General features: G+C 46.6%; 1 protein-coding gene across 1 annotated transcript; it reads right to left on the bottom strand.

Annotated features, from left to right (window-relative positions):
- Positions 1 to 5679: 5679 nt before the first annotated feature.
- gpib (glucose-6-phosphate isomerase b) lies at positions 5680 to 11300 on the bottom strand. Its single transcript, XM_037483741.2, has 18 exons — positions 11102 to 11300; positions 10831 to 10921; positions 10512 to 10580; positions 10160 to 10279; positions 9995 to 10078; positions 9664 to 9810; positions 9482 to 9553; positions 9349 to 9393; positions 9199 to 9252; positions 8596 to 8656; positions 8327 to 8370; positions 8077 to 8229; positions 7829 to 7958; positions 7596 to 7672; positions 7076 to 7204; positions 6748 to 6823; positions 6397 to 6463; positions 5680 to 6077 (listed from the first exon to the last, which is right to left on the bottom strand). The coding sequence occupies exons 1-18, from the start codon at positions 11218 to 11220 to the stop codon at positions 5954 to 5956; spliced, it is 1662 nt and encodes a 553-aa protein (XP_037339638.2). The 5' UTR covers positions 11221 to 11300; the 3' UTR covers positions 5680 to 5953.
- Positions 11301 to 12338: the final 1038 nt, after the last annotated feature.

Below are 12338 nucleotides of genomic sequence, written 5' to 3'. Positions count from 1 at the left end.
CGAGCAGTGCGGCTGCGGCGTCGTCGTGGCGGGGGGCGCCGAGCTGTGCGGCTGCGGCGTCGTCGTGGCGGGGGGCGCCGAGCTGTGCGGCTGCGGCGTCGTCGTGGCGGGGGGCGCCGAGCAGTGCGGCTCCGGCGTCGTCGTGGCGGGGGGCGCCGAGCAGTGCGGCGGCCCAACCCCTGACCCCACCCCCCCCTCAAGGGCCGGATCCCAGACGGCCCCCAGGGGTGGGGGGGAGAGGACCAAGGGATGGGAGGGAGGGGGCACGATCAGGGGCCGTGGGGACGGGCCAGGAGACTGGACTCTGGGGGCCGGAACGGGCGGAGACTGGACTCTGGGGGCCGGAACGGGCGGAGACTGGACTCTGGGGGCCGGAACGGGCGGAGACTGGACTCTGGGGGCCGGAACGGGCGGAGACTGGACTCTGGGGGCCGGAACGGGCGGAGACTGGACTCTGGGGGCCGGAACGGGCGGAGACTGGACTCTGGGGGCCGGAACGGGCGGAGACTGGACTCTGGGGGCCGGAACGGGCGGAGACTGGACTCTGGGGGCCGGAACGGGCGGAGACTGGACTCTGGGGGCCGGAACGGGCGGAGACTGGACTCTGGGGGCCGGAACGGGCGGAGACTGGACTCTGGGGGCCGGAACGGGCGGAGACTGGACTCTGGGGGCCGGAACGGGCGGAGACTGGACTCTGGGGGCCGGAACGGGCGGAGACTGGACTCTGGGGGCCGGAACGGGCGGAGACTGGACTCTGGGGGCCGGAACGGGCGGAGACTGGACTCTGGGGGCCGGAACGGGCGGAGACTGGACTCTGGGGGCCGGAACGGGCGGAGACTGGACTCTGGGGGCCGGAACGGGCGGAGACTGGACTCTGGGGGCCGGAACGGGCGGAGACTGGACTCTGGGGGCCGGAACGGGCGGAGACGGGCGTCTTGGGGCCCGCTCAGGCTGGAACGGGCGTCTTGGGGCCCGCTCAGGCTGAAACGGGCGTCTTGGGGCCCGCTCAGGCTGAAACGGGCGTCTTGGGGCCCGCTCAGGCTGAAACGGGCGTCTTGGGGCCCGCTCAGGCTGGAACGGATATCTGGGGGCCGAGTCGGGAGCCGGGACTGCGGGGGTTCGTCGGCTCCTTCTCCTCGGATTGAGGAGGTCCCGGAGCCTGAAGCATTCCTCCTGGTAGCTCCTGGGGCCAACAACGACATCAGTCTTCCATTGAAAAAATGGGCTTCTTACGTCGAGGTAGTCAGGCCCCAGGTCGCTCCAGGAGTCCGCTGGCATGCCGGTGTTTCGCCGGGCAGCCTGCTGCATGCTCCGTGGTCCCCCAAACGCAAGGCGAGTTCCCAAATATTTATCATTAGGGTAAAACCCTGCTGAGTCCTTCCTTGGTCGCGTCATTCTGTCACGAACGGTGCTGGAGCAGGCGGAAGCAGGACTCAAATGCAGAGGTTCTCGAACAACGTGCTCTTTAATCTTGACAAGAAAACAATAACGTGCTCCAACGGCAAGGGACACATAGACATGGACAATGACGCGACAAAGGACAACTGGCACACAGGGCTTAAATACACAAGGGAGGTGCAGGTGATTGGACACAGGTGGAATCAATCAGGCAATCACAGGACAGGAAGTGAAGTTACCCAGAGACACGAGACACAAGAAAGCTACAAAATAAGACAAGCAGACCCAAACCGTGACAATCCCTACATGTAGCTGCATTAAACAAGTGTTGTCAGTTAAGTAAAGTAAGTGCGTAAATACTGCTGTATGTTGACATCCACTCAGGCTGGGATGTGGGGGACTCTCCGCCCTGCCTGACACTGATGGTTCACATTAGTCATTTGAAGCACATATTACATGTTAATAATCTTTTACAGTTATAAATGATGCCCATCCTGCGGGTGAGTGGATCGGGTTAAAAAAGAAGAGGAAGTCGCTTTCCAAATTACCGCTGCCTGGCTCAATTTTCAAATATCAAGAAATGGAGTCATCCTCTCTTTTCATTTCTAGGAAATACTTTGAGACTCACAGATGACTGTAGGCTATGTCTTTACAAGTGAAAGGAAAAGGTGAGAAGAGGGAAGGAGAAATGAGGCAAGGGAAACCGTCCTGCACTGAGGAGAGAACTTGAAAAAGAATTTTAAAAATGCACCTCCGCCTTCCCCCTTTGAATATGACTTTTCCCATTTTTAGAAGCCTCTGATACACAGATAGTTGGAGATGCAGCTACATTTTGTGTGGCCGCACATAAAAGCGGTCTGTCCTCTGACTGGGCTCTCCTGTTAGCTAAACAGTGGTGTTCAGTGTGAGGAGCTCGCTGGTGTTGGTTGTCAGCTCCATGAGTTGGGGCACAAAGCGCCCTTTATGTGTGTGAGGGTTCGCCCCTGTGACTCAGGGAGGTGTGTGTGTGTGTGTGTGTGTGTGTAGAGGTAGCAGAGCCCCAGGGGAGCTGCTGTGAGGTGAGCTCTGTTACCACCACACAAAAGAACACCTTCCCTCTGGAGCACACGGGTCCCTCTGCTGCCAGGAAATGGAGGGAAAATATGCCCGCCGCAGGATTACCGCATACACTCCAACGTCTTTGGTTACTGACATTTTGTCCCCTTCCTGTAACCAAAAAAATGGAGCTGCCTGTTTTCTGCCCTGATCTGTTTCATCACTGATTAAAAGGCAAAGTGGTTTTAATTGAAAGTTTGCTCTCATGTACAGAAATATACATTAAGAGGGATTCTGTGAGATGGTTAATGAAAACTATCCCACTCGATGCTCTGAATACGTTCTGTGAGACTCCCTTGTGGCACAGCATAACACACACAAAACAGAAAACAGACAGATTGTACCTTCACAAATCGCTTGTTTTAAATATTTCAAATTGTTTTTAAGATACTGTTAAGTTGACATATGGCAGCTCAACTCTGCAAATAATTTCACCCGACCCCACTAAATCTGACTTAAACAATACTTTGATAAACTTTAACATTACTGCAGATGTGCATCTTGAATGATATTACCAGCAATTGAGGGCCTAACACATTAAGCCATCGAGTTGCAATGTGAGAAATGTAGGATCAATTTTTAAAACCCTATTTACCGAATACATTGCGATCGCATCATGCCGGCTCTCTGTCACACAGCCAGTGGGATCGACGAGTCATTAAGTCTGCATATGCATATGTTATTCAGAAGATTGAATAATGTGTTCTATTGTTCATTTTTGATGTGCTGAATCACTTCCACGAAACAACCCTGCTGACACAAACACTCTGGCCTGCTTGGCAAAAAATGTGTCATTTTAACCGCAAAACGTTGTTCATCGAAAAAAAATTGTGAACATACCGTAATAAACCAGCAGGAGCCAAAATCAACGTGGGAGTGTTGGTATTTTTTTTCTTCTTCTGCCTTTCACATTGCGAAGCTGAATAGGAGCCAGATGTTGGTCTGTACATCTGTATTTCTGAGGATTCAGGAGAGGCAGTGAAGACAAAAAGATAACTGATCTAGAGGCGTCCCATGAGGACCATCGCGCCAAGCTGTCTGCTAGTTTGGCAGAGATTAATTTCTGAAACGTCTGACTCTTCCTTGAGGTCAGACATATCTCAATGAAATTATTCTGATATAGAGCATGCTAATATTATCATGTGATATTTTTAAGCAAAAAAATGAACAGATATAGTTTTTGTTGCTTAAGAATATTTTTCAAAGCCATTTTTCAGGGAAGCGAGGGCTTCATTTTTCTATTCATCAAACAACAAGCAATAACGAGTGAACTAAGGTCGTAGATCACATTTTTGTTGTATTTCTTGTAAGGGGAATCAACTAATCATGTTTTCAAGGTGGACCTCAACAGCAATGCATTTGAAGATGGATGCAGCTAAAAGGGGATCTTAAAAAAACTTGTTGATGGAGGAGTTGGGTGATTGAGGGGGCATGGAGCCAGAGCAACAAGGGGTCAGCTGGAGCCCCCTGCAGCCACATGGGACTGTTGCAGGCTTCTTATGCTGCAGCATTACGAGCCCTGCCCACGTACTTGAGTTAATCTTTACACAACTCCAGTGGTCGTGGGAAATATAAAGCTACGCTTTTTTTTTCCTCCTTTTTTTGCAGAGCTTTCGTGTCACTGCTGTCAAAGGCTGCCTTAGACTATACGGACCGGGGAATAGATGGGGACTAGATGAGGACCATCTGCCATCATGCACTGGGTTTGGTTTGTGGTCTCCAAAGGTTCCTCGGTGGGGCGGATGGTCGTGCACATTAAAAGCATTCCAGTCAAGTTAAAGCGAGCATTAAAACCAGCTACGGACCTGCAGGCTGCTCTTCTGTATTGAAGCTGAGCTTCCGAACTTGTTCACATGCAAAGATGCAGACCCTGTCGCGGCTTCCAGCGCTCTGGCTCTGGATGAACGCAAATGATCCGAATGCTGTAGCTAGAAAAGCTCCTTGGTGCAGTCAGTCTGTTCAGAAGAACCTCAAACTTTGCTCCTACCCTTCGTCAGACAGCAACATGAACTTGGGGCAGCACTGTCCAAAGTGGCAGGGGGTGACGTCGCCGTGGCAACCTCAGTTCGGAGGTAGGTTGGGACCCTGCCAGGAATGGGAAGGGGTGGGGGGGGTTGGGGGGGAGGCAGCTTTTTATCAGGCTGGGGAGAAAAAAAATGACTGACAGGGCCAACCAATAAAGCATGAAGAGGAATGTGAGAGTGTGCAGCGCCATTGTTGAACAAACATCTCAGGAACGCGCACACAACCTTTTTCATGCTCTCTGCTCAGCTTCGGCCCGGTCACTTGTTTCCTCATGTTGCCTTGCTTGTTTATTTTAATCTACTGCACCTTGATCAAACTGGAAGAAAGTCAGCTGTGGGTTGAAGTTAATGTCAGTAGCTACAAGTTTGTATACATGCTTCAGATGACTGTTTAAATTAGTGTTGTGACACTATTTGCAAAATCAAGTTCCCTTGAATGAGCACAAGACACAAGATATCTAAAGAAGATGAATGCTTTGTGGCATCTGAGACTGAATAACATTATACTAATAATTTGCAACCTGCTAAAAATGACGAGGTGGGCTCCGTGTCCTCAGTCAAACTCACTTCTTCTGTATCCTGTTTCAGAGCTGGAGATTTAAAAAAGGAGATTTGAAGTAAAGTATTGTTGCCTGGCAACAGCATAGAAGTGCGGGTTTTCTTTTTTTTAACTTTCTGTTTGTCCACATACTCTATTTGTGTGAGTACAACACAACTTGGTGGAATGTGTTTCATCTTATTTAGAGCCTTGCCTTTGGTAGCATCTCGATGATATAGACCCGTAAATTGTATATATGTAATTTCATGATTTTTAGAGAAATTCACAGACAAATCCTGTGTAGGCGTTTCACTGAAGCACTGAGCAAATTAAGTTGACGCATTTGTAATGTGAATGTAGTGCCAGTAAGGACTGTCTTTCAGTCCAGATGCTGTTTGTTTTTCTCTCTAAATGGATGCTGTGGTGTCTGGGGATTTGTGGGGAGGAACTGTACAAAAGGATTGAACTTTGAAATTCTTGTTCCACTGAATAAATGGTGGATTACTGGGTGGCAGATTTGCTCCCTGCGATATATAATCTGGCACTGCAATGCCATCTAGTGATGTTTTGCACACACACAGCGATGGGGTTGAGAGAACGCGTGCTTTTTTCGCAGCACATTACAACAGTGTGGATATATTTATTCCAGAAACTACATTTTGTGTGACAAAGCGACAGTAAAGGCATATATTATATATCACAACTTAAATACACAGGTTTTTGCCCTTCGCGTTTGTGAACAAACTAACATAGAAAAAAACGGACTGTAGAACTTTATGCATAATGAGAGTGAAACCATTCAGAATGCCTCAGCTGGACTCTGCGTGGGAGTGACCAGCTTCCTCATGAGCTGATTTGATGGATAATGATTTGGAAGTTGGCGGCTGGGGGCCTCAACTCAGGCAAAGTTATTCTTGAAGAAGTTGATGAGTCCGTTGGTGGAGGAGTCGTGGGAGTGGACCTCTGCGCTGTCCTGGAGTTCGGCCTCAATCTTCTTGGCGAGCTGTTTGCCCAGTTCGACCCTAATAACATGGCGGGGAAGGAGAGAGGCGACGGGCTCAGGGATCAAACACAAAGAGACGATACAAAGCATCTGTACGTGTGTGGAAAAAATGCTTCTTCTCGCCAACTCCCTGATACACAGTGACTCATTTACTCATGATTATCCACATTACTCCTGCTACAATTTTAAAATGAGCATATTGTCATGTCTAATATATATATATATATATATATATATATATTCTGTTTGAACTCGACATTGAAGCTGGATGACGCTCGTGCTGAGTGAAACCCAAGACTCTGTGTTTTATGACTGCTGGTAGAATAAAACGGTCTCACCCCCACTGGTCAAAGCTGTTGATCTCCCACATGACACCCTGAATGAAGATCTTGTGCTCATACATTGCTGTAAAACAAGACAGAATAATCATAAACACATAAACAAAAAATGACTACGACATAATTCAATGGGATTACAGACAAAACAGAGCTGTACAGAAAATAATATCAAACTACAGTAAGATTAATAGTAAGCCTAACAGTAGCGGCCAACAAACGTTGTCTGGTTATTTTCAGTGTGTGTGCATTACATCATTCACCAGTGTCCTCCAAAATAAATCCAAATATCCATAAAATGATGTATTTGTCCTTACAGTATCATCAGTGTCTCTGATTCCGGTTTGCTCTCACCTATAAGAGCTCCAAGCATGTAGGGGCTCAGTTTGTTGAAGATAATTGAGTTGGTTGGTCTGTTTCCTTGGAACACCTTTATTAAACGGACAGAAAAGGACAGAAATGTCATAATTCAACCCGCTTTAAATTAATTAGTGTTTTGGTAGCTGTGTTCACTCATGCTCACTGGGGGGCACTGCCTCCTCTGTTTCCTCACTCTGGTAGCACAACAATCGGGATTTCTTTGTTTTGAGTGAATGACCAGTCAAATGTAGGCCAACGTCGGTTGCTGTTGTGAAGGCTCATTCTCACTTGTCAGCGCATTTTTTTTCTTGATTCCACTTACTTTGTGTGGCAATATTTTCTCCAGAGCGTCTCCACTCAGGCCGCCGGCCTCCAGCTCGTTCTTGGCCTCCTCTGTGGTCTTACCCTTCATCAGAGCTTCTGTCTGGGCCAGGAAGTTAGCCAGCAGGATCTACATCCACACATGTGACCCATTCAGATACAAGTGCAGTACAGTCATGTTCACATGGTGCCTTTCAGAGCTGTAACAAATTGATTGCTACAATACCGGTGATTAACACAACTCCACACCAGTGCAGAAGTCTAAAATGTAGCTTGGATCACAATTCCACAATGTAGATCTCAAAATAACCACAGAGGTCATAAGAAGATGTTGTCCCATATGCGTGATTATACAGTGAATGTAAAAGACTACATTTTAGATTTATACTGCGTATAGAAAAGCTGTAAAATGAAATGCAGCATCTCAGCATCAAAGAAGAAAAGCACCATATACCAATTCGTAAACTCCTGAGCACACCACTGTTGCTTTAGAAGAAAGAGTCTTCAAATACAAGGGATACCTTATGGTGCAGGTTGTCTCTGATGGGATGCTGTGACTGAGCTGGGATCAGGAAGTCACAAGGCACCATGCGTGTTCCTGAGGACACAGTTGGAGTGCATTAGTGACATAACACGGCATGAGGCTAACCAACTAGCATTATTGCCAGCAAAGGACACAACACTGGTGGTTGAAATCTCTGACTGAATCCGCAAAATGTTTCTGTGGTTGAATGAGGATCTTTGGGGACGTTACCCTGATGGATGAGCTGGTAGAAGGCGTGCTGCCCATTGGTTCCTGGTTCCCCCCAGACTATTGGCCCAGTGTGGTAGTTTACCCGTGCTCCATCTTTAGTGATGTACTTTCCGTTTGACTCCATGTCACCCTATAGAGAACCGATATCCATCAAAGCGGTCACATAAGTCATAGTGTTCAGCAAGTGGTTTCACCGTTTAGAAAATGTATTTAACATTATGAAATAGCACTTGATTGTGGGGGCAGACCTGTTGGAAGTAGGCAGTGAAGCGGTGCATGTACTGGTCGTAGGGCAGCATGGCGTGGGTCTCAGCGTGGAAGAAGTTGATGTACCAGATGCCCAGCAGAGCCAGCAGGACTGGAGCGTTCTTCTCCAGAGGAGCGGTGCGGAAGTGGTTGTCCTGGAGGAGAGGAAGGGAGGCGAATTAACATCTGTGTGTTTTTTATATTTCTGCTCCAAAAAAGCTGGTGTGGATCGTTTTTTTCTGCAGCACTTACCATCCAGTGAGCTCCTGAAAGAAGCTTTTCATAGTTGTCGTAGCCTGATAAGTAGAAGAGATGTGAAAGAATTGCATAATCAATTCAACAGTTGGGCTGATTGCACCACTGTGGTTCAGACTCAAAATATCCCGATAGCAATTAGAGGGTGACAAGATATGTTGTACAGAGATTCTTTGTCGCCCTCATAATCCAACTTGCATGCACAAAAGTCAGATAATTTCTTTAATGTAAAAAATAAACTAAATAATTGTTTTCCCTGTTCATACCGATGTGCAGGGCAATGGCCATTCCAATCGCAGACCACAAGGAGAAACGACCACCAACCCACTGAAAGAAAAAAGAAAATACTGAATAGACTCCACAAAATTTGAATGAAAAAGAAACAAGCTTGGCACACAACAGAAGGTACTGGTAACTGCAAGCAGAACCTCAATGGAATTAATCAAACGCTTCCCGTGTTTGTTAATAATCAGTGACGTGAGCAGCACAGTTCACTATGCACTGCATCAAGATGCCTTTGATCAATTGCAATAATCCTGTTGCTAGTTCGCTTTGTCTCTCCCAGGGACAGATCACTCTGTAAACTTTGTAAATTGTAAAAAAAAAACCTGGCAGCTATTTTCTTCTGCTGTAAAGGGCATATTGTAGCTGAAAACCAAATGCAGCCCACTGACCTTTGATACACCTCAGCCTTTACAGTGACCTCTGCAAGAGAAAAGGTCGCTACCAATAATAACTGTGTCTGGAGAGAGGGGCTTCTGATTACCCAGCAGCTGCCCAACAGAGCTTCCGTCCCACCTACTTCACAGGTCAAAATGTATTTATAGCTAGGGCCCTGGTCCCGTGCCTGCGGATAAAGGAGCACTCACATCCCAGAACTCAAACATGTTCTCTGTGTCAATGCCAAAGTCCTTCACTTTGGGCTGAGGGGGAGACACAGATAAAGCAGGACAGTTAGGATCCAATGTCTGCACAGAGAGAGAAGGTTGAATCTGTTTTAATTATGTTTTGTGACTTACTCCGTTTGTTGAAAGGGCCACAAAGTGCTTGGGAACGGCAGATTTCTGTCAAAGCACAGAGAAGATGTGATTGAGGAATATTAGTGGCCAACTAACAAAAGGTTGCTGCAGTCCGAGGCCGCTGCATACTCACATCTTTGGCTTGCTCAAGGAACCATGCTTTCGCTGACTCAGCGTTGGTTATAGTCTCTTGTGTGGTGAAAGTCTATGAATGCAGAATTAGATTGACAAAATACAAATAGAATCATGCATTACTATATAATGCTACTAAACCAACGGTATAGATTTGCTTGAGGATTTGTGTAAACAGGATACCTTGGATGCGACGATGAAGAGGGTCGTCTCAGCATTCAGTTGTGCCAGGGTTTTGGAAATGTGCGTCCCGTCAATATTCGACACAAACCACACACGTGGGCCACCCTTCGAGTAAGGTTTTAGGGCCTCAGTCACCATCAGGGGGCCCTGCCAGCCAAAACAATTCAAGAATAAATTCAGATCAGGTAAGACTGCGGCTGTACAGGGAAGCTCAGATGACACAATCCATGTGACCGGAAAAGGGTGAAGTGGTGAAAGCTGTCCATCGCGATATGGCTCATAGATGTTATGCAACAGAATGCATCGACATCTCTCCAGAAGTAGCACTCACAAGGTCAGATCCTCCGATGCCGACATTGACTACATCGGTGATGGCCTTTCCGGTGAAGCCCTTCCACTCACCGCTGCGAACTCTCTGCAACGGAACAATTCCAGTGGGAAACCTGTAGACTCCAGGGCATCAAAGCTACAGTATGTGACGTTGCATTTCCCTCACATGACAGAAGCCCTTCATCTTCTCAAGAACTCTGTTGACGTCTGGCATGACGTCCTTGCCGTCTACCACAACAGGAGTGTTGGAGCGGTTCCTCAGGGCCACGTGGAGCACGGAGCGGCCCTTCACATCCACAGCACCGGGACAAAAGACGCACACAGACACACACAGCCCTCAGTACTTGTGGCTCATCAAGTAGTTAAAGTATATAGCTGCTGCATTCTCTGTAATCAGTGTTCATCCTTCGATGAGTAAAAAAAACACAACTATGGAGATTTTCTGTCACGCCAAATGTCAAGAGGTGAACACTGCTTTGAGTCAAGTCACAGCTGACATAAATGACGGCCACTTGCACCTCAGTGAAGTTGATCTTCTCCCCAGCGAACATCTTCTCTCTGGCAGCTTCGATGCCTCTGGACTTAGCCTGAGAAAGACAATAAATATCAGACAAGTGTCCAAAATGGAATGAAGTCAAAAGTGTGAGTAAGATTCAAATGAATGAGAAAACCTCTTCAGTCAATGCATTCAACATTTTAACACAAAAAGACACAAATCTCTTTCAGATGACCCCAACTTGCTGCAAAGACGGATGGGATTTGACTCCTCAGAGCTGCCCTGAACAGCTCTTGAGACATTTGGCATTTCAAAGCAGCAGGTGATTAAGATAAATTTACCAGATCAACCAACATCTTCATGACTTCATCGGTGATGAGATTCTTAGAGTAATCCAGAAGAATGTCTCCATCCTCAGTTTTCATTTGGAGGCTGCCCAAACACAGAGAGGAGTGGGCCAGAGCGTTATCATGTGAACCTGACTGCCAACAGACACACTAATAACACGGCTCGTTGACTGACAAAAGGAAATGTCTACTTCCTGCCGTGATGCGGTGCATTCTGCATTTTACAGAATAAAACACAATAAAAGACTTTGGATAGGATGCATACTTGAGCTTGTTGAATCTCTCCTTGTCAGCCTCAAACATATGCCGGATGTTGAGGTTCAGAGCGTGAGCTGTGTACCAGTCCTGCAGCTTTTGGAAGTTGGGGTCCTGTGTGAGTCCCATAATGTCCGGTTGAGGCTTCCTGCAGTGCGCTGTGTCCGACTAGCCTGGCTGAGTGGGGCCGAGCAAGTCACAGGGAGAGCTTTTTTCAAGGGCGTCCAGACCCGATCGACTCATGCTCCTCCTACAGGGGACACACCATATGTGGGGCGTGTGCATGTCACACGTCCACACTGTCCTGCACAGTTACAGTGTTGATAGGGGAGCGTCATTGGTGCAGCACCTCAGCAGCACGTAGTTCATCAAACGGTGCAGACGGTACTATTGTTCACTCTACCATTCATCATTCTCATTTTAAATCCTTCTGAAAGACACACAGTAGCTTTACATATTAATACACTCGCTGCATTTCTGATGACATGAATTTGAATAAAAGTCAACAGCAATGACTAAGGTGCAAAAGTGAACAAGCAGTCATAAATCATTACTTATTGAATACACATAAACTTTTCAAATGTATTTTTATTTTTTATTGTATTTTTCTTGCGCATTCTTCAAATACTAATTCTGAAGTCAAAAGCAAACCAACATTGGTACATTTGAAGTAATATATTGATATATTTACATAATTACGATTAAATTAAATGGAAGCTGTTCATTCATTTATTTTTATTATGAGAATTATTTATTAGATTTATTTAAATGTATTATTTTTTAATTGTAATGATCTACCATTTAGGGGTTGTCATACCAGCCAACACACAAAAGGGAAGACGACAAATATGGATTAGGTATCCACGTTAGCTACAAACTTTTACACCATAGAAATGAACCCCAGACAACAATAATGGTTACATGCCGCAGCAATTTGTGGACCTCAACGCCTCCAAGCGACCGTTTAATAAAAACACGTGGTGCAGGGTGTAATGCTCTTCATCAAACATTGGAGGGCGAGAAAAGCTAGTATCTAACGAGAACCAATCCTTCTTTTTTAGGCATACTCAGAGGGGTTCATTACAAATACAAACAGCATATGGTTTAACAAATTTTACCAGAGGAGGATAAAGAAAACAAATCCTCTGATTTGGCGTTATTTAAACTTTTGTTAACTTTGTTAACGGCCAATTGGTTGGTCAATGGCACCCCAATACGACTTTATGCAACTAAAACCTTTCATGTCA

The sequence above is a fragment of the Pungitius pungitius genome, chromosome 4 (assembly GCF_949316345.1).
Source record: "Pungitius pungitius chromosome 4, fPunPun2.1, whole genome shotgun sequence".
Taxonomy (NCBI): domain Eukaryota; kingdom Metazoa; phylum Chordata; class Actinopteri; order Perciformes; family Gasterosteidae; genus Pungitius; species Pungitius pungitius.
The sequence above is the reverse complement of the archived record's forward strand: the minus strand, read 5'-3'. Positions and strand labels throughout refer to the sequence as shown.